The sequence below is a fragment of the Panthera onca genome, chromosome F1 (assembly GCF_046562875.1).
Source record: "Panthera onca isolate mPanOnc1 chromosome F1, mPanOnc1 haplotype 2, whole genome shotgun sequence".
Classification (NCBI taxonomy): Eukaryota; Metazoa; Chordata; class Mammalia; order Carnivora; family Felidae; genus Panthera; species Panthera onca.
Genome location: NC_138355.1, coordinates 34,766,564 through 34,789,806, shown reverse-complemented (window position 1 = coordinate 34,789,806; position 23,243 = coordinate 34,766,564). Strand labels below are relative to the sequence as shown.

Genomic DNA, 23,243 nt, shown 5'->3' with positions numbered 1-23,243 from the left:
ATGTGATAGAAGATTTAGGAATTCCCTCTTTACTGAAGGATGTGGACTGAATGAAGGAAAGAATTCTAGTCCTAGTCACAAAGTCATTTGCCTCCAACAGGAGAGAAATTCTTCCTCCTTCCCCTGCCTCTCCCTTGCACACACGTATATCCTACTATGGTTGGCTGGAAAGGGAGAATATTCTAGATTCCCTTCAATTCCTAAGCTACAAATAATTGACCTGCAAATTGACTTCCAAAATCCAATCTATTTATAAATTGTGGGCTACCTATACAAATAACATCACATGTATCATTAGAAACTAAGAGATTCCACATAGGCAATATTCCAGGTATTAATAATAATGTATACCATTTATTGTTATCTGTGCCAGGCTCTGTACTGAGACTTTATCACATATTAAGGTGGGGTTTTTTAACGATTGTAACAATCTTTGTGAGGTGGTATTAGTTTACTAAAGGAAGTGTCACGGATTTCATCATTTTACTCATGAGTACACTGAGCCTCTGCAGACACAGTCAGTCATAGCAGGTTAGAGTTAGGATTTGAATCCAGGACTTCAAAATCCATGCTTTTAATCATCATATTACATCATCTCTCTCTTACTCCATTAAGTACTAAAATCAGACCATTTCTATGAAAATCTTTGTAACACATTAATAATTTTCCTTCCTATAAAAATACTAAGTATAATGAGACCTTTAATTGATGAGTCAATAATGCCATTATTGTTATCATATATCATGATTCTATCTTGTGATCTACAATGATGTCCTCAGGAAATATTGATGTGGGTAGAAGCAATTGTTTCTCATCTAAATGTTTGGGCTCTTCTGTCTACTTTTCAATGTTTTGTCTCTTTCCTCACTTGCAAATTATCACTTCCCACTTCTTAAAACATAGTATGCTGACCTATTCTATAACAGCACTGCTTCCACACAGTGATAGAAGAGAAGGGACAGGAGAGGAGGGGACACTTTGTGCCTGGATCCCCATCTGACATCTGTGGAGAGGACACCACACTGGCAACTTAAAGGTGCTGCAGAGTAAACCTGGCTGTATTAGCCTCCTGAGCACCGCCTCAGCTCTTATGGAGTCTGGAAAGGATCCAGAAGCTTCCAACTATGCCACTAGTGCTGAAGTTGCATAAGCAGATGGTTATCACAGTGGAGTGAAGCGACCCAGTAGCCAAAGGCTGTGTGTCAAACTGCCCCACTTGGGGGTTCAGGCAAATATCAGAGATGAGCTGCACAGTCATTGGGGGCCTAGATCGGATCAAGTTACATACACACACACACATTTACACACATACACATAACAGACACATATACAAACACATACACATATACACACACACACAAGGGAGTATGTGTTGGGTTGAGGCAGGGCATCAAGTTCTGTTGCCTCCACCCCACACACCATCATGGGGAAAAGCAATGGGAAGGGCAGAACTGGATTCTGAGCACAAGAGACTAAGTCACCTAAAAAAGAATAGTTAAGGGGCACCTGGGTGGCTCAGTCGATTAAGCGTCCGACTTCGGCTCGGGTCATGATTTCATGGTTTGTGGCTTCGAGCCCCGCATTGGGCTCTATGCTGACAGCGCGGAGCCTGGAGCCCACTTCGGATTCTGTGTCTCCCTCTCTCTCTGCCCCTCCCCCCTCTCCCTCTTTCTCTCTCAAAAATAATAAATAAACACCTTAAAAAAAAAGAATAGTTAAAATGGAAGAGCTGGAGATACTACTAACTGGGATATTCATAATCTCCCTTTGCTGTTGAGTGGAGCGGGAGCTTCTGAGGGAGATAAGATTTGTTAAATAAAATAAAGGAGTGGACCTAGGTGGGTCTGAGTCAATTTGCTACCATGCCTCCAGAAGTATGTCTGCAAAAGAGATAGGTTCAGAAAGTGGGAATACCCTGAAAAAAAGTGCAATAAATTCTGGTGCAAGAACCCCATGACAGCACTTTTGCTTAACCAAGTCTTAATTCCTCCAGGTGGTTGGCTATGTTCCCGCTGGTGAAGAATGCCAAAGAAGAGGGCTCTAGTGAAGTGACATGGACTTTCTAGTCAAATGGAGAGACATGCACTACATATCCAAACATAAATGACTCTGGGATTATTTACTATTTTCCAAGCTGAATATATGAAAATTTATTTCAAAGCCAAACAAAACTTAATTAGGTAAGTATCCCACTGCATGAACAAAACATCAAAAAACAGACTGCCGCAGAACTGGCCTGATCTGGGTATAAGTGATTTGGAGATTGTAAACTGGAAAATGTTGGGATATCTGTCATTCTTCATCAGTGAAAAGGGCATCATCACCTTCAAGACTGCATGTATTAACAGTCACTGGATCATTACTCCATAAGGTAGACAGACACTGGTATTAATCCATTTTTATAGATATTGTACAAAGGCTTAGTAAATCAAAGAAACTTTCCCTAAGTCATATGTCTGGTAGAGCTGGGACTGTCTAACACTGTATCAGTGTTCTCCACAGAAACAGAACCAATAGGAGGTGTGTGTGTATGTGTATGTGTGTGCGTATTTATATATGTAAAGAAAGAGGGAAAGATTTATGATAAGGAATTGGCTCATGTGATTATAAAGGCTGACAAGTCCCAAGATCTGCAGTTGGCAAGCTGGAGACCCAAGAGACATAATGGTGTAGTTCCAGTTCAAGTCTAAATGCCTAAGAAACAAGAGAGCTGATGGTGTAGGCCAAGGAAGAGCCAATGTTTCAGTTCAAACCCAAAGGCAGAGAGAAACTAATGTCTCAGCTTAAAAGTAGTCAGACAAAAGGGGAAAGTCAGCCTTTTGTTCTATTCAGGCCTTCACCTGATTAGATGAAACCCACTCACAGTAGGGAGAGCGATCTGCTTTATTCAGTCTACTGATAGAAAAGTTACACTCATCTAAAACCATCGCAGAAACACCCAGAAAAATATTTGACCAAATATCTTGACATATTCTAACCAAGTCAAGTTTACACACAAAAATTAACCATCACAAACACTAAAGCCAATGCTCTTAACTGTATAATGCCCTGCAGTAATCTTTAACAGAAATCAGCAGAACCATAGCTCACAAATTCTGCAGCTCCCTCAAAGTCCTTGGTAGTACTCCAGGACTCTAGATTTGGCAGAATACAGTACCTCTATAAAGCTCTACTTTGATAAATAGCTTTTATGATAAATAGCTTTTTATGATAAATAGCTATTTATCTTTCCATGCCTGGGGCTTCCACTGAGAGAAAGGAGTATCTACCCATCCCCAGAAAGAAGTGTTAAAATGAATACTTTGACCTCCTTCTTCACCCCCCTCATTTATACCTACCTAAGTAGATTGATCAAGCTATCAATAGGTATCTCAAGGGCAAGGGGAATCCACTCTGAGCATCTTGACCTCTCAGACTTGCCTGTGCCTGGTGTGGTAGGGGAAGCCAGGGCCTGAACTACTTCTCTCAGAACCCATTTGTGGCAGCCCTCTGTTCTGTCATCTCCAGCTTCTTGGCCTAGGAGTAGGTCAGTGACTCATGGTCTAGAGGCCAAAGTCCAGGCTTGAGGAGGGAGACAGGTGTGCAGCATGTTCCCTTGTCCAGTTTAATAGTTATAAATCTGATACTGTATTTTGACCTTCATGTGGCTCCTTCAGAGAGTCTTCACTTGGGTAAAAATCTGGAGGGATAAAGGTTAAAGGCTCTCCAACACATTGACGCAGATCAAGGCTCCAAGAGACCAAAGGTTATTCAGAGGTCATCTGCTTTCCTGCCTCCTGGCACTATCAAACCAATCACTGGTTACAGTCTTCATAAAATACCTACAAAGGAAGAGGCAATACAATCCCTTCCAGAGCATTGCTGGTGCTTTATAAGCCTTTTCACCTTCTCTCTTCTTTTAGTAGGGACCAGCCCCTTACATGTCTCAGGCCCATGGCTCTGACAACTGGTACGGTCAGTTGAGATTATACTGGTAGCCCCCAATAAACCATGCCTCCTCACATTCATGCCCTTATTTATTATTTAGTTCTCTCACCTTAAATCTGGGTGGGCCTGTGATTTGCTCTGACCAACAGACTGCGGTAGAATGGATGCTATGCCAATCCCAGGCCTACACATTTAAGGTCCAGAAGCATCTGCTTCTGCACTCTTGGGAGCCCTGAGCTGCCAGGTGAGCCCAGAGCTATACATCTGGAGACACCATGTGGAGAATCTACAAGCACAGGGCACCAAGTAGGACAGAGGCCATGCGATTAAACAGAGAAGCACCAAGGAACCTCATCAACAATTAGAACTAATGGGAGAATGGGGAGGGGGTGGGTAAAAGACACCCTATTAATCCACCCTTCCCCAGCAATCCCTAGGGTCCCCAGAGCACCGTCTGAAAGAACAGCCATGGGGACAACCACAAGGTGGGTCCTAGTGGCAGCACTGTCCCTAATGAGCTGTGTGAATGTCACTTCAGATCTAGGGATCTCAGTGGAGGCAAACTAGTTTTCTATGCTTCCGGCAGCAATAAAATCTGATTAAGTAACCAGATTCATAACAAAGAACAAATCAGATGAAGCCTAAGCCTCTACAACCTGCAAATCACCCACCCTTGTGGAGTAATCAACCAGTCATTAACTTGAAATATCACTTCTCTAAATGCTGGACTCTGTAGAGTCTAGGCCACTTTAAAAATAACAGAAACAGAAGATGTGGTATATATATATACAATGGAATACTGTTCTGTGATGAAAAAGAATGAATCTTGCCATTTGCAACAATGTGGATGGAACTAGTGTATTATGCTAAGGGAAATAAGTCAGGCAGAGAGAGATATCATATGATTTCACTCATATGTGGAATTTGAGAAATACAACAGATGAACATAGGGGAAAAGAAGCAAAAATAAAATAAAAATAGAGGGGGGCAAGCCATAAGAGACTCTTAAATACAAAGAACAAACTGAGGGTTGCTGGAGGGAGGTGGGTGGGGGATGGGTTAAATGGGTGATGGGCATTAAGCAGGGCAGGGGGCACTTGTTGGGATGAGCACTAGGTGTCATATGTAAGAGATGAATCACTGGGTTCTACCCCTAAAGCCAAGACAACACTGTATGTTAACTAACTTGAGTTTAAATTTAAAAAATAACAGAAACACCTTCTAAACTTAACTAAGTGGAAAGTGATACATTTCGGGTGAACCATGTCGTACCAGGCTTTTTGCTCAGTGAATTGCCTGGTTTTAGAGACATGATATGATGTGCCATTTTAATGTAAAAGTATACCATGTTGTCAAGGGAGGCTATAGTAGAAATAAATCACATGTTGGTGGGTCAGTTTATATATACAGAAAATGCCTAAATGTGTCTTTGGAATCTATAAAATCCGGGTAAGACATATGCTTTTGACTGTACGTGATAGCTTCTGCAGATAGAATGTGAGACTTCCAGCCAGCCAGTGGCTCATTCTGAAGCACACAGCCTGTTTCCAAATTCATATTCTCTGAACTGATCAAGTCCCTCCTACACTGTTCAGTAAAACGTGTAGGTTCAACTTGGCTGCCCTTGCCATGATTTATTCATTGGCTCTCATCTAAAGTTCCCTGTGTCTCCCGGTCTTTGATGCAAATTAGCCAGATTCTACTGCCTCCCTCTGATACCTTTTTACCCCTAAAGGTCTTTAGCTGTAAGAGCAAATGCAGTGAAATGTAAGGTTTCCCAAATTCAACCTTCCTCATCCCACACAGTTTCCTCCAATTTGTAGAATAAAAACAAATACTCTTAAAATTTGAAAGACACCCCCTCCCACCCAGTGTAAAGTTTCTTCAGCTGGTTGGGGCCATGAGCCAAACCACATTGTAGTAAGTAAGATGGGTCAAAATCATTCCAAACTTACCATCTGCCCATAAAGCATAACACAGAAATATTCTAAAGAGAAATTATTAGAAAATTACTTTTCATCATAATTACCACAAGTAACAAAGGAGAAACTAACTAAAGCAATGGCTTAGAAAGGTGACTCAGTCTGGGCAATCACACAGATAAAAGCTACATTCAGCAAGCAGTTCACACAAATGTATTGTTCCCTGCGAACCCTGATTATTTGGAGGCCTGTGGTGTACATTTGACAATATGCTTCTAATAACTAGAGATATTTTTCTTAGAAGGGAACATATCTTCGTGATACTTTCACTGCTACAAGATTACTAAGGCTATCTATCAGTGCTCTTATAAAAAGCAAGTTTGAGTAAAATTATTTTTTTCTTTCTTTTAAAACAATAGAAAAATGATTGAGATAAATGAGAACAAGATATATGTAAGCACTAGACAAAGACGAGAAAATAATAATTTGATTTGCCTGAACCTAAATAAAATCCATACCAGAAATTAATTTTTTTAAAAATTGTTTAATGTTTACTTATTTTTGACAGAGAGAGAGAGAGAGAGAGAGAGAGAGAGAGACAGAGCATGAGCAGGGGAGGGGCAGAGAGAGAGGGAGACAGAATCCGAAGCAGGCTCCAGGCTCTGAGCTGTCAGCACAGAGCCGGACGTGGGGCTCGAACTCACAGACCGCGAGATCATGACCTGAGCTGAAGTCGGACACTCAACCAACTGAGCCATCCAGGCGCCCCCAGAAATTAATTTTTTAAAAAAGCAAAAAAAAAAAAAAAAAACCCACCCAGATCAAGATTTGGTAATATTTGGGAGAATGGAGAGGAGATGAGAAACAAGGAGTTAGGTCAGGATGATACACTTAAATAAAACATTTAAAATCTTAATCATGTTTAGGCTCTACTGTGTTTTTCAACAATAAAATTCCATGAAAAGGACCCTTCTAAATTGTCAAGGGCCCAATCCTGGTACAATACAAACTGAATTCCTAAGAGATTCGATAGTTACTTGCTTTGCCTCTAATTTTAATATACTTCATAAATATGTTTTGATTATATCAGTAAGTTACAATGTAATGAGAGCTTTCCATTTCAAGAGCAAACTCAAACTCTGTTTAACTGGGTAGTTGCCCCTAAGTACGTGGTTTCAGAGGCATGACCTCCACCTTCATTCAGCAAATTAAAGGATTTTAAAGCATTAAAAACAGATGAATCAGTTTTATAAGCAGTTTGGAAGGGAATAAAACTGTGTGAGAAATGTAAACTTTTTTACGACTCAATGATAGTTTACTTAATAAACAAGAGGTCAGTGGTATGTTGAATTGCTGTGAACAAATATTTGTTGGTGTCATCAGTTGCTAACAAATGGTACAACAGATTAATCAAGTAGGTGTTTTATAGTCATAATCATTTCTTAATGCACATCTTTACATATTACAGTCACTTTGAACAAAACTCTTTGACCATCAGTAAATAACACACAATAAAAATTCATTCCCAGAACTTAAAAAAAAAAAGTGACTCAAAGTAAGCAGTATAGAATATTAAGTAGTACTAGACAAAGATTTTTTAATTAGTTTTACATTCGTCTCCTGTGTTATTTTAAAACTTTCTTGGTAAATGGCTCAGTGAGGCTAAAGTATAGCACCATGGTGGATGGAAGGAATCTTAGAGCAGCCCAATTCAGCACAACAAATATTTGAGTCCTAAGCATGGCAGGAGTGCAGGGGACACATCTGTCCATTTGAAAGCTCCACCCACCTTCCCTGTCCACGTGTATCTGCCACAGCCCATACATCACAGAACTCCATACCCTTCCCACCACACACCCAGGTCCCAGTCACAGCAGACTAGACTGGGAGTGTACAACTAGCCAAGCAACCCACAGTCAGCACTGGGCCAATAAGATTCTCAGAACAAAACCCAGACACTAAGGCCAAGAGATCTATAGAGTTGACCCCATGCAGCTGGTAAGTAAATGGAGAAAGGAGGTCTTGAGAGAGAAACAAGGCACTCAGATACACAGAAGAGCATCTACTGAGGCATGTGACAGGAGAACTGGAAAGAGACAGACAAGGGCAGAAATGGATAGATGGAGGCAGAGACTACAGACAAAGAGAGACAGCAAACAAATGGAAAGAGATGACAGCCAGGTAGTGATGAGGACAGATGGCAGAGAGCAACATGGACAGACAGGAATATAGACAAAAGGCCAAGAGCAACAGAGACAGAAAACAGAGACCATCCATGGCAGGCAGCAGTAGGCAGAGATAGGTGGGAAGACAGATGGAGAGAGGAGAGACAGACAGAATGGAAGCGGGGAGGGGGGTGGGGAGGAGGGCCAACAGAGAATACAACAGCATGAGCCAGAACTGGAGAATGGGCACCCAAGAGCAAGAGACCTGTAGCAATCCAGGGGTGCCTGGGTGGCTCAACTGGTTAAGTGTCTGACTTTTGACTTCAGCTCAGGTCATGATCTCATGGTTTATGAGTTCAAGCCCTGCATCAGGCTCCATGCTGACAGCATGGAACCTGCTTGGGAGTCTTTCTCTCTGCCTCTCTCTCTTCCTCTGTCTCTCTTAAAATAAATAAACTTAAAAAAAACAGAGAGAGACCTGTAGCAATACATAAAGAGTGAGAAGAGAATGTAAGGCTGTTGAAAGAACATACAGGAGAGACAGAGGAGACTGAGACCAAGAGCCAGAAGAAGATAGAGAAAGAGAAGAAAACCAGAAAATTCAAAGAGAAGGCATAACTAGAGACAATTAGAAGGTAGGGATTGGAAGTTGGGGGAGAGAAGGATAGTTAATTTGTATACTGGGATCCACAAAATGGTGGCCACCCCAGCGGCCTGGCCCATGTCACAAATCTAAACCTAAGGCAGCCCACACTGGGAACTGCCTATCAAGGACACCTAACACACACCAATTCCAGTCCTCCATCTCAGCTTCAGCTAGCCTACCTTACCCAGAAAACAGGACCTGCTAGCCTCATAAGGAAATTTCTGACCACCTAACCAACAGTAATGCCATGTTTCTGCGTTGTCTAACACTGCATAAAACCCGCTTTTGTCCCAAATCCCTCTGTAAAAGCCTCTGTTGCCTGTGAGGAACTGTACTCCCCCAATCCATGGATTGTTTTCCCTTGAATAAAGGGCATCAAACTCATTACTAAATTGTTTGAGTTTTGGGAAGGAAAACTTCCAGACTCATTCTATGAAGCCAGTATTACTTTGATTCCTAAACCAGACAGAGACCCAGTAAAAAAAGAGAACTACAGGCCAATATCTCTGATGAATATGGATGCAAAAATTCTCAATAAGATACTAGCAAATCGAATTCAACAGCATATAAAAAGAATTATTCACCATGATCAAGTGGGATTCATTCCTGGGATGCAGGGCTGGTTCAACATTCGCAAATCGATCAACATGATACATCACATTAACAAAAAAAAAAGAGAAGAACCATATGATCCTGTCAATCGATGCAGAAAAGGCCTTTGACAAAATCCAGCACCCTTTCTTAATAAAAACCCTTGAGAAAGTCGGGATAGAAGGAACATACTTAAAGATCATGAAAGCCATTTATGAAAAGCCCACAGCTAACATCATCCTCAACGGGGAAAAACTGAGAGCTTTTTCCCTGAGATCAGGAACACGACAGGGATGCCCACTGTCACCGCTGCTGTTTAATATAGTGCTGGAAGTTCTAGCATCAGCAATCAGACAACAAAAGGAAATCAAAGGCATCAAAACTGGCAAAGATGAAGTCAAGCTTTCGCTTTTTGCAGATGACATGATATTATACATGGAAAATCCGATAGACTCCACCAAAAGTCTGCTAGAACTGATACATGAATTCAGCAAAGTTGCAGGATACAAAATCAATGTGCAGAAATCAGTTGCATTCTTATACACTAACAATGAAGCAACAGAAAGACAAATGAAGAAACTGACCCCATTCACAATTGCACCAAGTAGCATAAAATACCTAGGAATAAATCTAACCAAAGATGTAAAAGATCTGTATGCTGAAAACTATAGAAAGCTTATGCAGGTAATTGAAGAAGATATAAAGAAATGGAAAGACATTCCCTGCTCATGGATTGGAAGAATAAATATTGTCAAAATGTCAATACTACCCAAAGCTATCTACACATTCAATGCAATCCCTATCAAAATTGCACCAGCATTCTTCTCGAAACTAGAACAAGCAATCCTAAAATTCATATGGAACCACAAAAGGCCCCGAATAGCCAAAGTAATTTTGAAGAAGAAGACCAAAGCAGGAGGCATCACAATCCCAGACTTTAGCCTCTACTACAAAGCTGTAATCATCAAGACAGCATGGTATTGGCATAAAAACAGACACATAGACCAATGGAATAGAATAGAAACCCCAGAACTAGACCCACAAACGTATGGCCAACTCATCTTTGACAAAGCAGGAAAGAACATCCAATGGAAAAAAGACAGTCTCTTTAACAAATGGTGCTGGGAGAACTGGACAGCAACATGCAGAAGGTTGAAACTAGACCACTTTCTCACCCCATTCACAAAAATAAACTCAAAATGGATAAAGGACCTGAATGTGAGACTAGAAACCATCAAAACCTTAGAGGAGAAAGCAGGAAAAGACCTCTCTGACCTCAGCCGTAGCAATCTCTTACTCGGCACATCCCCAAAGGCAAGGGAATTAAAAGCAAAAGTGAATTACTGGGACCTTATGAAGATAAAAAGCTTCTGCACAGCAAAGGAAACAACCAACAAAACTAAAAGGCAACCAACGGAATGGGAAAAGATATTTGCAAATGACACATCGGACAAAGGGCTAGTATCCAAAATCTATAAAGAGCTCATCAAACTCCACACCCGAAAAACAAATAACCCAGTGAAGAAATGGGCAGAAAACATGAATAGAGACTTCTCTAAAGAAGACATCCGGATGGCCAACAGGCACATGAAAAGATGCTCAACATCGCTCCTCATCAGGGAAATACGAATCAAAACCACACTCAGATATCACCTCACGCCAGTCAGAGTGGCCAAAATGAACAAATCAGGAGACTATAGATGCTGGAGAGGATGTGGAGAAACGGGAACCCTCTTGCACTGTTGGTGGGAATGCAAATTGGTGCAGCCACTCTGGAAAGCAGTGGGGAGGTTCCTCAGAAAATTAAAAATAGACCTACCCTATGACCCAGCAATAGCACTGCTAGGAATTTATCCAAGGGATACAGGAGTACTGATGCATAGGGGCACTTGTACCCCAATGTTTATAGCAGCACTCTCAACAATAGCCAAATTATGGAAAGAGCCTAAATGTCCATCAACTGATGAATGGATAAAGAAATTGTGGTTTATATACACAATGGAATACTACGTGGCAATGAGAAAAAATGAAATATGGCCTTTTGTAGCAACGTGGATGGAACTGGAGAGTGTGATGCTAAGTGAAATAAGCCATACAGAGAAAGACAGATACCATATGGTTTCACTCTTATGTGGATCCTGAGAAACGTAACAGAAACCCATGGGGGAGGGGAAGGGAAAAAAAAAAAAAAAAAAGACGTTAGAGTGGGAGAGAGCCAAAGCATAAGAGACTGTTAAAAACTGAGAACAAACTGAGGGTTGATGGGGGTGGGAGGGAAGGCAGGGTGGGTGATGGGTATTGAGGAGGGCACCTTTTGGGATGAGCACTGGGTGTTGTATGGAAACTAATTTGACAGTAAATTTCATATATTAAAAAATAAAAAAATTAAAAATTAAAAAAAAAATAAAAAATAAATTGTTTGAGTTTTGCCACTGTCAGGAACAACAGAGAAAAGTGGCACACTCCTTGAAGTCAGGCCAGAGCACAATCCCTGGACAGGCTCGCCAGGTGGGAAAAGTATAAAGTATAATTTTGCCTGACAGAAGGAGAATGACTAGAATTGAGGGCCTCCTCTGTCTTCAGAAAGTATCAGTTATCACTTCAGAATGGCAGATTGATCCCACACATGTATTTCCTCGTTCTGGGATGATGGCTTAAAAATTAAAAGAAATATAACAACAATGAAGAGAAGGGAGTTAACAGCAGGCATGAGCTCCATTTCTGGAAGAGGAAAAGTAGATGGAGGGTAACTATGCAGAAGAGGAAACCACAACTTCAAAATTCCAGAGGGATCTGGCCAAGGAGGGGGCTACTAGGGCCAGCAGATCCCTGGAGAGAATCAAGACACTGAAACACAAGCTCCTACCTAAGGCAGGAACACCATGTGAGAGAAACTAGAAAACTAATTGAAAGACTATAGAGAAAAAGACCACTCACCCAGTGAACCCTCCTCCATCCACACACCCTAGCACCCAACCATTTACTTTGCAAGTAAAAACAAACAAACAAAAACCGCATGGGGTTATCTCACAATCACTGGTCCTCCAACTGCCACATGCATGGAGCCTCCTGGAGGGCTCAGTTAAACACAGTCACTGGGCCCGTTCCCCAGAGTTTCTGATGCACCAGGTTTGAGGTAGGGCCTGAGAATCTGCACCCTTAACAAATTCCTAGAGATTCCACTATTAGAAATTAACTGAAGACAATTTACTTAGTCTCTTTAAACCTCAGTGTCTGCACCTGTAGAATAGGAATAACTGAAGTACCCACAGAACAAGGGTTATAGTGAGCATTAGAAGAGTCAATGCATGTAAAACCTTCACATACTGCCACACGTGAGAAAGGCGATTTGTCTAAGGTCATGATTATAACCAGTAATTACAATGGGTGCTTATAACTAGTACTACTGCCTTCTGATGTCTCTGATAAACTCCCCCATTTACTTATGGTCTTTCCTGACTTCTGAGCTCATGAAAGTGAGAAAAGATAAAGGAAGGAATATAAAAGTAGCTCTTCAGCCAGTAGGGTGACCAACTTGTCGAGTTGAAAAACAAGGCTACACTGCCTTCAGCAGGCAGAACACAGGGGTTTTTTGTTAAGTTAAAAGAAATATCTGAGCTCACCCCCTCACCAAGTTCACACCCATGATTAAATCTGGTCCGGACATAAAGGTTGAGAAAGTACTTGATCCAGAGAACAAGTAACTGGTTCTATCAGTCAGTTGTGGCATGGAAATAATGGCACACTCAAATAGTTAGAGGAGTGTTTGATAACAAAGCTATTTACAAAGCCATATGGGTGAGGTATGGGCAGTAGCATGCTGGTGAGTCATGGCAAATTATTTATACCATTTGCCAATTTCTGAGGTGCAAATACTCCCAGCATGGTATATTTAAAGCTACCAATGTGAAGTCCCAGAACCTAGAATAGATGCCCATAATCAGATCTTGAAAGGTAGTACCAGCCAGCTGTAGCCTGCCCCAAGAACACCACTAAGGAAAACTTCAGGGACAGCACAGTACTCCCCAAGGTTAGTATTGCTTGGAAACTGTAAGACATTCAGCTCTACCCAAACCCAAAGAGAGCGAGCTGGATATGTAACCTTTAATCAAGGGAAAACAGCAAGGCTATGATATAGGGAGGGAGGGAGGGAGAATGCTGTAGAGAGGAAACTGGGAGAATAAACACCACAGAATAAATAAATTCTCCCTCCCATCTCCTGGCGGTATGCCCCACAAGCTGAAGTGAGCCAGGAGCCAGAAGGCAAGGGAGCCTACTGACAAAATCCTTACAGGTTGGCCTCGCAGACAGAGAGCAGGTTGGAGAAGAAAAGAGAATGGCCCTAGGGAGGCAAGCAGAAGACAGGCAGTACACGGACTCACAAAGAGGCTCAAAACACAACCTTCATGATAGCAGTGCAGAACTCCAACCAATTCCACACCAATAATGCTGAGAAGACACAAAAGAAAACTAAAACTTAAAAATCTAGTGAGATAAAATAAATACGATCTTACCACTCAAATCAAATTAACTCCATTTTCTTTGCCATGGTTGTGAAGTCCTACTTTAAAATAGAAACCAAACCTAAGCAGGAGCTAAATATCAGTAAAATTTGCCAGTACAGTATCATCTTTGAGATACTGACCCCAGCACTCAAATGTCAGGGCAGGGCGCCTATATGCTGCTGCTTTCAGAAAAGAAGGAAAGAAGGAGAGGCCGTTCTTTACAAAAGCACCCAATGTCATGACAGGACCTTTAAATTTGTTTTAATGTTTATTTATTTTTGAGAGAGAGAGACAGAATGAGCAGGGGAGGGGCAGAGAGAAAGGGAGACACAGAATCCGAAGCAGGCTCCAGGCTCCAAGCTGTCAGCACAGAGCCTGACGTGGGGCTCAAACTCATGGACCGTGAGATCATGACCTGAGCCAAGGTCGGACACTCAACCAACTAAGCCACCCAGGCAGGACCTTTAAAAAGACATGAGGGGCGCCTGGGTGGCTCAGTCGGTTAAGCGGCCGACTTCGGCTCAGGTCATGATCTCGCGGTCCATGAGTTCGAGCCCCGCGTCGGACTCTGTGATGACAGCTCAGAGCCTGGAGCCTGTTTCGGATTCTGTGTCTCCCTCTCTCTGACCCTCCCCTGTTCATGCTCTGTCTCTCCCTGTCTCAAAAATAAATAAAACGTTAAAAAATTTTTTTAAAGTTATGAAAAATGATGGTTTGGGAGCACTCTTGGTTAATAATTACATTAATAATTATAGAATTGATTCTGTTAATTTCAGAACATCAGTTTTATGCAACATAGGACTAATCAGAAGATTGTCATTTTAACTATGCAAAATGAACAATCTTAGAATGAGTAAGCAAACGATTACTGGCATAACTGTCTAACATGTGATCGGAAGAATTTCTCGTAGTTTGTCATTAACAGCAGCACATGACTGTTAGAGTAGAGACCCTGAGAACCGAGGAGATGCCGAAGTTGGTCAGGTCGCAGTGTGTTCAGCAAGACTACACATGCACATAGAACAACCAGAGCATCAAACAAATTCCAGCATCTAAGATGTGCTATGTGAAAATTAATAATGGGAAACCCTACTAAAATGGAATGCAGAGGCCAGAAAGGGGAGCTCCCATGCCGAACCACTCAACACCAAGAACTGTCCATTACAGACCCCCCAAGAAGAATCCTCAACAGGAAAGAATCAACAGCTACAGGCCCCAACAGGAAAAGATGTACACTGAATCTCCTAGAAGAATCAACCACCTCAGCAACTCATCCAATGAGAAACCATCATCACCCTGAATTCCTGCCTTTCTCTAATGGATGTTTGTTCAAAACAACCCCTCCCAACTTCCTCCTTCTTCTCCATAAAATAACGTTCCTCTCCTTTGTTGGACTAGCCTATGGTTTCTGCCACAGCCTGCTTGTCCCAAATCATTCTCTGCGATTTCTGAATAAAACCAATTTGCTGATAAAATAACTGTTTTATTTTTAAAGCCAACAGCTGAAAATTCACAATGGGTGAACAACCCAAGACAGCATGCCAAAGAAGTCAGAGCAATGAAATATCCCAAGAAATAAGATTTTTTTTTTTTTAGGAAAGCTTCCACCCACCAAAACGAAGCTTCACACATTCTGCAATCTTCTTTAAATTGACTTAAGGCATCTGGTCATCCCACAACCAATCTCACACAAAAAAAATAAATGGCTATAAAAATCTAAGAATAATTTTGGGGTAAGGCATTTATAAAGGAAAAATGCACAGTGTGTGTTCAGTCGACACAACATCTCTTAAATCTTCTGAAGTTCATGTGCATATTGGTCTTTATCATAAATCCCTCAATGAGACCCAATATAAGAAAAGTCTCACTCATTTTGGTATGCTCAGGCTCCCGCACAGTATTGGGCACAAAGGAGGTCCACCATGTTTGTGAGTCTAAACCCATAAGCTAGCCTTTGCTTTTCCTTTTAGTTTATCTGTGATTTTTCATTCCTCCTTCATCTATGCCCTTCCATCATTTTCCATCTTCCATTAAAATAAACATAAATCATTCACTTCCTATTTCCTTCTCACTTCCAGCTCTACTTCTTACATAATCTCTGTCCCCAGGGTTTAGTGCTTCTCTATTTAAGAAAAATGAGTCTGCTAAACACACACATCCACACACGCATATGCATGGGTGCAGCCTTGCCTGTACCCTTTCTTGCACACAATTCTGATTGTTCCAGTCTTTCATGTCATTTACCATCATGCGTGAGGGAGTTCAGACTGTGAGAACATTTCAACACACAGTAGATACTGATGACTCCCAAAGGACAAGAGCAAGTTTTGTTTTCATTTCAAACTTGTTCATGTGCTTGCTATTAACATAACTCTAAATGACCCTGCTTTGCTAGTTACTAGGTTGTTTGGGCAAAGTCAGTATTGAAGAGAAAAAGGAGAATATACCAAATTTTGGCAAGAACAAGGAGTGACAAGAATTCTCCGCTGCTGGTGGGACTGTAAATTGATACAAACCCTTCGGGAAATTGCTCGACAGCATCTACCACAGTTAACCATACACACCCCAGCTGTGCATGCATGAGAACTATGTTGCCCGCATGTCCAAAAAGACATGTATGAGGATGCCTGCAGCAGCACCAATAACAAAATCCTGGAAACAACTCAGTTGTTGCTGGAGGAAGCCATTGAGACAACATGACCACTAGGCTGACCTGCAAACTGGACCCAGGTGACTGAAGGCCCCACACCCTCTCCCCTGCCCTTGGGGTATACATTCTGCTCATTGCTCCCACAGTGGGAGCCACTCCAAGCATGTAGCCTTGAGAGACGAAGGGTTTGATACCATGTGGACTGAATACATGACTGACCCCAATTAAGGCCTCTATATAAACTTTTAAGATTCTGGTGGTGGGTGGGGAATCTACCTGTCTTTCAGCTGCCCAAGACAAGCTTCCTAAGTAAGTTCCCTTGCTTACTAAACCTGCCACCTACCCGTCTGGAGTGGCCTGCCTCTTTCTTTGGTACGTCTTTGCTTTCCAGTGTGTGAACCAACACATGTCCATTAACGGCAGAGTGGATAAATAAAACGTATAGTAGGTCATACCATAAAGTATTATGTCACCGTGAAAATGAACCAACGGTACATGTAACCATACAGGTTAATCCCCAACTGACAAAAGAATACATGCGGTAGGGCCCCAGGCATATAAAGCTCAAAAACAGACAAAAAGCAACTGCGGTGTTCAGAAATATAAAACAGGGTGGTCAAATTAGGAGGAAAAGCAAGAAAGTGATCACCATAAAGTCAAGAGATGGCTCTCTTTGGAGAATAAGGGAGTTGGGATCAGGAGGGGTCCCACGGGCCCCCGGGGGCTTCTGGAGAGCTGGCAAGACTCTATTTCTTGACGTAGATGGGGACAGCACAGTATTCACTTCATACAAATGTGCTGAGTTATACAAAATTATCTTATGTGCCTTCCTACTGTGGTATTATACAATGAAAAAGGTTTTAAAAAAAAAAAAAAGGAGAAGAATCAAGACAGGAAAACTGTTATCAAATTACCACCAAAAAAAATTTTTTTTTGGTTTTCTGGTGGAAAAAGGAGCGAAATAGGTCAGTTTTGTTCCATGGGGCAGATCTCAAATGAGTGGTGGCTACAAGAGGACAGAATTGGGTGAGACCAAAGACTAACAACAAGAAAAGAAAGAAGAGGAGAAGGAAAGAGAAAGGAAGGGAAGGGAAAGACAGGGGAGGGAAGGGAAAGGAAGAGAAGGGAAGAGAAGGCAAAACAAGACAAGAGACACTAGTGCTCAATTACAGTTGCTTAAAACAGAACATTCCTGACAAAGTGAGTGTCCCATCACTGAGGGTATTCAAGCACCGGCTGGATAACAACAGAGAGGGATGTTCTGGAGTCTACTCAAACACTGGAAAAAACAGTACTTCAAAAACTAAGATTCTGTGATTCTGGCGTACCTCTTTCTCACCAGGTACAGGTGTGGCCACTTAAGGACACAAAAACAAACCACAGTCCAAATACCCTAAATGTATAAAGCAGACACTGACTTTACAAAAGGGATTCCTTTGGATAAAGAACTAAAATCTTTTTTAAATGTTTGCTTAGAAGCCATTAACAAGCAAAACTAAAGGGAAGGCAAAGATTTGAGAAACTTCAAGGTAAGGTGGGAGAAACCACTGCCAAAGGAAGACTGACCACAAATGCATCTATTCTTTTACAAGAGATTATTGAAATAGAAGGACTTCATAGAAACCGCGGGGTTTGGAAGCTTTATTACCTTCTGTTAAAGCAGAAGCCTTCTCCCTGTTTCCGAGCTGGTATCAGTCACAAGGTTTAACTTTTTGACACTTTCAGAGCAAGACAGCTGAGCCTTGGCTGAAGGTTATCTTAGAGCTCATTACAAGAGGAAACAAGCGCTATTGGGCTGGTAATAATCTAGATTACCATCCATTCCCCCTTTCAGAGCAACAATGTATTTTAACCAGTTTTCTGTTTTATAAATATTACCGTGGCTCAACACATCTATGAGGAGACACAACACTACCCGCGGCTTTCATCCTGTTTGTGTACTAATTATATCAACAACCTGAACCAACTTAACACTATACAAAAACACAGCTGATTTAGCAATCTGTAAATTATACATGTACATAAATCTGTACCAAAATGTGCTGCGTTTCACTCCTGCTAATGTGCACGGATTCTTACTGGCACCTACAATTGTTTGATATAGGTTTCCGAACACTAAAACATATGTTCTGCCTAGAATGGGACCATTTAGGGTAATATTTTTGTAGTTCCCTGGCACTAAGGTCTGCCAGCCTTCCTAAGACAGATCTCCTATTTGCTTCAACAACCATTCTGACAGTAAGTGCCTGCAGATTTAAGCAACCATCAAAAAATATTCTGGAACAACACTTTCCAATCATGAATATAAAGAAAATCAGGCTGGCTTTGCCTATGTGGTAAAAAAAAAATCAATAGAAGAATTTGAAATGATCACCAACATGACCACAAGCAAAATTGGGGAGGAATTGATTATTCCTGCTAACTACTTGTGACTATTCAAAACACAGATAATTATCAAATCTCTCCTTCAAATGGTATTCAGAAAGTATCAGAGAAAGTTAAACTAGATTTTAGTCCCATCAAGACCAGTAAACACCTTAAAAATTGTCTTGTGGGGGTTTTTTTCCCTTAAACACAACATCAGGCCTAAATAAGAGCTGCAGCCAGAAAACAGTGTGGAACGGGGTCCAGAAGCTTAGACCAAGATTCACTAGAATGTAACTTTCTAAGGGTAAAGTTGTTTCCCACTTTATCCCCAGTGTTCAATAACTGTGCTCAACAAATCCTTTTTGAATGAACAAACCTGTCACAACCGCTGACTAGTCCCTGATGTGCCTCTGCCTTTTCTAACTCTGCCTTTTACTAACTGTAAGTAAATTACTTAATCAAATGATTCTTAGCTCTTGACACTTGAAAATGGAGGCACTGCACCTCCCCCACTGGCATATGAGGTGATATTTTCTGAAAAGTTGTTTAACACTTTATAACTACAGCAGGTGCAGGAATAAGTGCCTGTTACCCTGCCTGTGACTTTAGCTAAACCCCCGAGAAAGGTGAAAATACTGCCTTCCTTAAAACAGAATTAGCTTCTCTTTTGCCTTGTTATTCTGTTTGGATGTGGTAGTGTGGTTATTAGCCAAAATGGATGTTGTTCTTGGTGTTATAACATTTTATTTAATCTCCACTGGGAAATTAAGCTTCTCTAAGATAAAATAATGGTAATGCAAGGAAGGTCATTGCATAGTGTAACATAGGAGCATGACACGGGGGTCAAGGGTCTCATCAGCTGTGCCCTTAAATATTTGAGGAGATGTGTTCCCTTCAGTGTCTTCATCTATACAAAGATGGGAAAGAAGAGGCAGAGGACATAGCATCTAATCCTACAGGTTATCATATTCCAGATACCAGATATTCAAATGCCCCAAGACAAAGCCAGTTCTATTACCCATAAGCATATAATGAGAGTTGGGGGTTTTTTTGTTTTGTTTTTGTTTTTTAAGGATAACAATAGTTCCATAGGCAAAGTCATATGGCTGGAGAAACAATGATGCTACAGAAAGGATGAATGATACCCTCCAAAGACCTGCGTCAGGGACTGTGTGCCTGCTCCTTTGAATAAGTCTCTTAATATTCCTAGGACTCCATTTCATGATCTTTAAAAGAGGAACAGTAGTACTGCATAGGATTACTGGGAGAAAATGTTTAATATAGATGGTCAAAAAGTATTGCTATTTAAAGGTAAAATGCTATTTAAATACTGTAATGTCCAAAAAAAAAAAATGGCTGGTGGATTTTAGGAGGAGACAATCAATATTTTTAAATAGACTTTTTCCATCACAGTAAAATAAAATAATGCATGTAGATATTGTGATATTTCCAAGAGTCCACATTATTTTTTTCTGTTTGTGTTTAGAAATGTGATGAAAGGGATCACTAAAAGCTTAAATCTCACATTTCAAGACCAGAATATTTTCTTCTGAAATCATAGATAATTGTAAAAGTTCACCTGACTTTCCTAAGGTGTTTTTGTCTGTGTGGTTGATGTTGGTTGGTTGGTGGGTTAACTGAAGTCAAACTGTTGGAATCAGTACTAAAATTAAAATGTCAATGCTAAAAATATTCCCAGCTACTTATTCTATTGACATTCTATATATGCTTAGAGAGAAGTGGCTCTAAGAAAATCAACTAAACTAGGGTATTCTGCCTTCTCAGCTCCAAGATTCATTGTGTGTGTGTGTGTGTGTGTGTGTGGTATTAGTTCCACAATTCTTAAGGTCCTCCTACAAGCCCAAGGAACCTTATGACTATTATATGTAAGATTCTGTTACCTCCCTCTCCACTCAAAAACAGAACATGGTACACATTAGGCACAAGGTTTCCCCTAATTTAAAGGACACTGCATCTTCACCCCCCCCCCAAAAATGGAATTGTCACTGCTATTTATGAGAAAGTTGGTGTCACTGGCAATAGGGTCCCCAAATCTGCAAGACTATCTCCATGACTCCTCACAGGTCAATAACCATAGCAATCACAGCAAATTAACTTTTTTTTAAAATATGAAACTTATTGTCAAATTGGTTTCCATACAACACCCAGTGCTCATCCCAACAGGTGCCCTCCTCAATGCCCATCACCCACCTTCCCCTCCCTCCCACCCCCCATCAACCCTCAGTTTGTTCTCAGTTTTTAAGAGTCTCTTATGGTTTGCCTCCTTCCCTCTCTAGCCTTTTTTTTTTCTTCCTACCCCAGCTAATACGCCAGATCCCAGCAAATTAACTCTTAAATAGTGCTTTTATTTAAAACCCCACGAACACCTCCAGCTTTTTTTTTATGACAGAAGAGTTCATTGTGACTATTCATGTAATAACCAGCATCCCCTTGAAGTCCCAGGTAATAGCTGTGACCTTGTTCTAAAAGCCACCTTAGTTAGTTTGAGTGAGGAAGACCTTGAAGGGAAAGGTGACTAACCACAGATTCTTCAATGCCCTTATTCTTACGAGGCACACAATAAATGACCATTTCTAAAATACTTAAATACACAATATGCTATCCTAATTAGCAAGGTTTTCATTGTGAGCTAAACTTAAATCACTTTTTAATAAAGAGCATTTCTTGGGAGCATAAGTCACCTTCCATGCTCTTCCCCTGAACCCCTAACTAAATCCAAATAGAAGCCCATGATTTTAACACAAGCTCCTCCTTAAGGCTCTGAAACTGTCATATTTCCACATTTTTAAAACCTATTTCCTAAGTCAACTCTTCATGTCATCTGCCTCTGGAAGGAAAGGAGTCCCGGAGCCTGTAAAGAGCATCTCCAGACTTGGCCCCTTTCGTTTCAGCCCTTTGATGAACGGGTGCACCGCACCTTCCAGATGCCGAGCTATATACTCTGCAAGGGCTTTAGCCAGGATGCTTTGCTGTGGCTCCTAAAGGAGACATCTGAAATGTATCCCTTTCCATCCCTGCTCTTAGGACTCTCGCCGTCCAGCGCTTCATGCCACTGTCCATCTTAATGCCCCGGAGGGAGAGAGAGAGCAGCGGGGAGCACCGGTTTACTGGGTAACGGAGAGATTTACAGGCTTGGTGAGTTTGGGAATTTATAGGTGAGCAAGATTTGTAGGCATAAAACGCTGCTGGGGTTTGGAAGAGAGGAACTATGACAGGTTTGCCCCTGTGACTGCTTGGCCAGCTCTGCAACTATGCGCTCCACTTGTCATCTAAGTCCAGGAAACTCTGCCCCTCGTGAACCTTAACTTAACCTCGAAGAGGGTGGGTGGGTGGGTTAAGAGGTGGAACCGGGTGGCCTGCGGCACGTCCCTAAGTCCCCACGTCCCTACACCTCGGACTTTTCGGCTCCCGGATGGAAGGTGGAGGCAGCCGCCGTCCCCCATCCCTCGGGGGCCGGAACCCGAGTGGCCTTCTCTCCCGCTGGCTCTCCCCCGGGAGAGGCAGCGCCTCGGGTGCAGCCCCGGAGAGCCTGAATAGCCTTCCCTGAGGGGTGGGCAGTACCCACCGGGAACGCGCTGCCGTTCCTGCCGCGTCCGGCTTCCCATCACTTTTCCCAGTACTTTACCCATCAGCTGTCACGCTCTCTGGAGAGGAGACAGAGAAGGCGCGAGAAAGGCCCCAAAGGCGTCCCCAACAGAGCTCTCCTCTTGGGATGGGGGCCCACAGCCCTCGCCCCACCCTGCCCACCTAGCCCAGCCTCCGGGAGGCAGCCCCGGGCGCCCGCGCCGCGGCTCCCAGCAGAGCTCCGGGTTCTGCTGCATCTGCTGGCGCCGAGCGGCGGGAGGCGTCGGCAATCGAGGCACGGATAATAAGCCTGGGTAACCGAAATCCGAATGCACCTCTTACCACTGGACCGCCGGACAATATTCTCCAGAAACGTGTTCTGCGGGGCCACCAGTCCTCTCCTGCCCCCGGCCATGGTCATCCTCCCGGCAGCTTGGGGTCCTGGGGGCGTCCAGCGAGGCTTCTCACGGCAGCAGGGAACTGGGCGCGGGGCCCGCGCGCGATCCCGGCTCGAAGCGCCCCATGCGCCCCGCGGGGACCCGGGCGGCCAGGGGCGGCGGCTCCCTCCGGCTGCCACCCTCGCGCCCTCTTCGCGCCTCCCTCCCTGCCGCCCGCCTCGCTGTGCACTCGCCCGGGGCTCGCCTCGCCGCAGCCGCTTCCGGGTGGGCGGAGGGAGTCGCGGCGCCTGGGCCGGGGCGCCCCCTACCGGGCGTTGCCCCCCGCCGGCCTGCGGGAGAGCGAGCGGGGGGCTCCCGCAGCGGCGGGAAGCGGCGGGCAGTCGTGGGCCGAGGCTGGATTGACAGCGCCACCCTCTGGGCACCGCCGGGAAATGGGTTCGGGTGCGCCTTGGGCTGGTGAAGAGGAGGGCGTTCTGAGCCGCCATCC

General features: G+C 42.8%; 1 protein-coding gene across 3 annotated transcripts in view; it reads right to left on the bottom strand.

Moving 5' to 3' along the window:
* Nucleotides 1–23,025, bottom strand: part of KCNH1 (potassium voltage-gated channel subfamily H member 1) — a 378,350-nt gene extending 355,325 nt beyond the window's left edge. For 2 of the 3 annotated variants that reach the window (XM_060643914.3, XM_060643915.3), the window contains exon 1: nt 22,701–23,025. In XM_060643914.3, coding sequence (XP_060499897.2) covers nt 22,701–22,779 — 79 coding nt within the window. In that variant the 5' untranslated portion in view covers nt 22,780–23,025. Of the gene's footprint in view, nt 1–22,693 lie in introns of all 3 variants that reach the window. The other variant, XM_060643916.3, reaches the window with a different exon arrangement.
* Nucleotides 23,026–23,243: the final 218 nt, after the last annotated feature.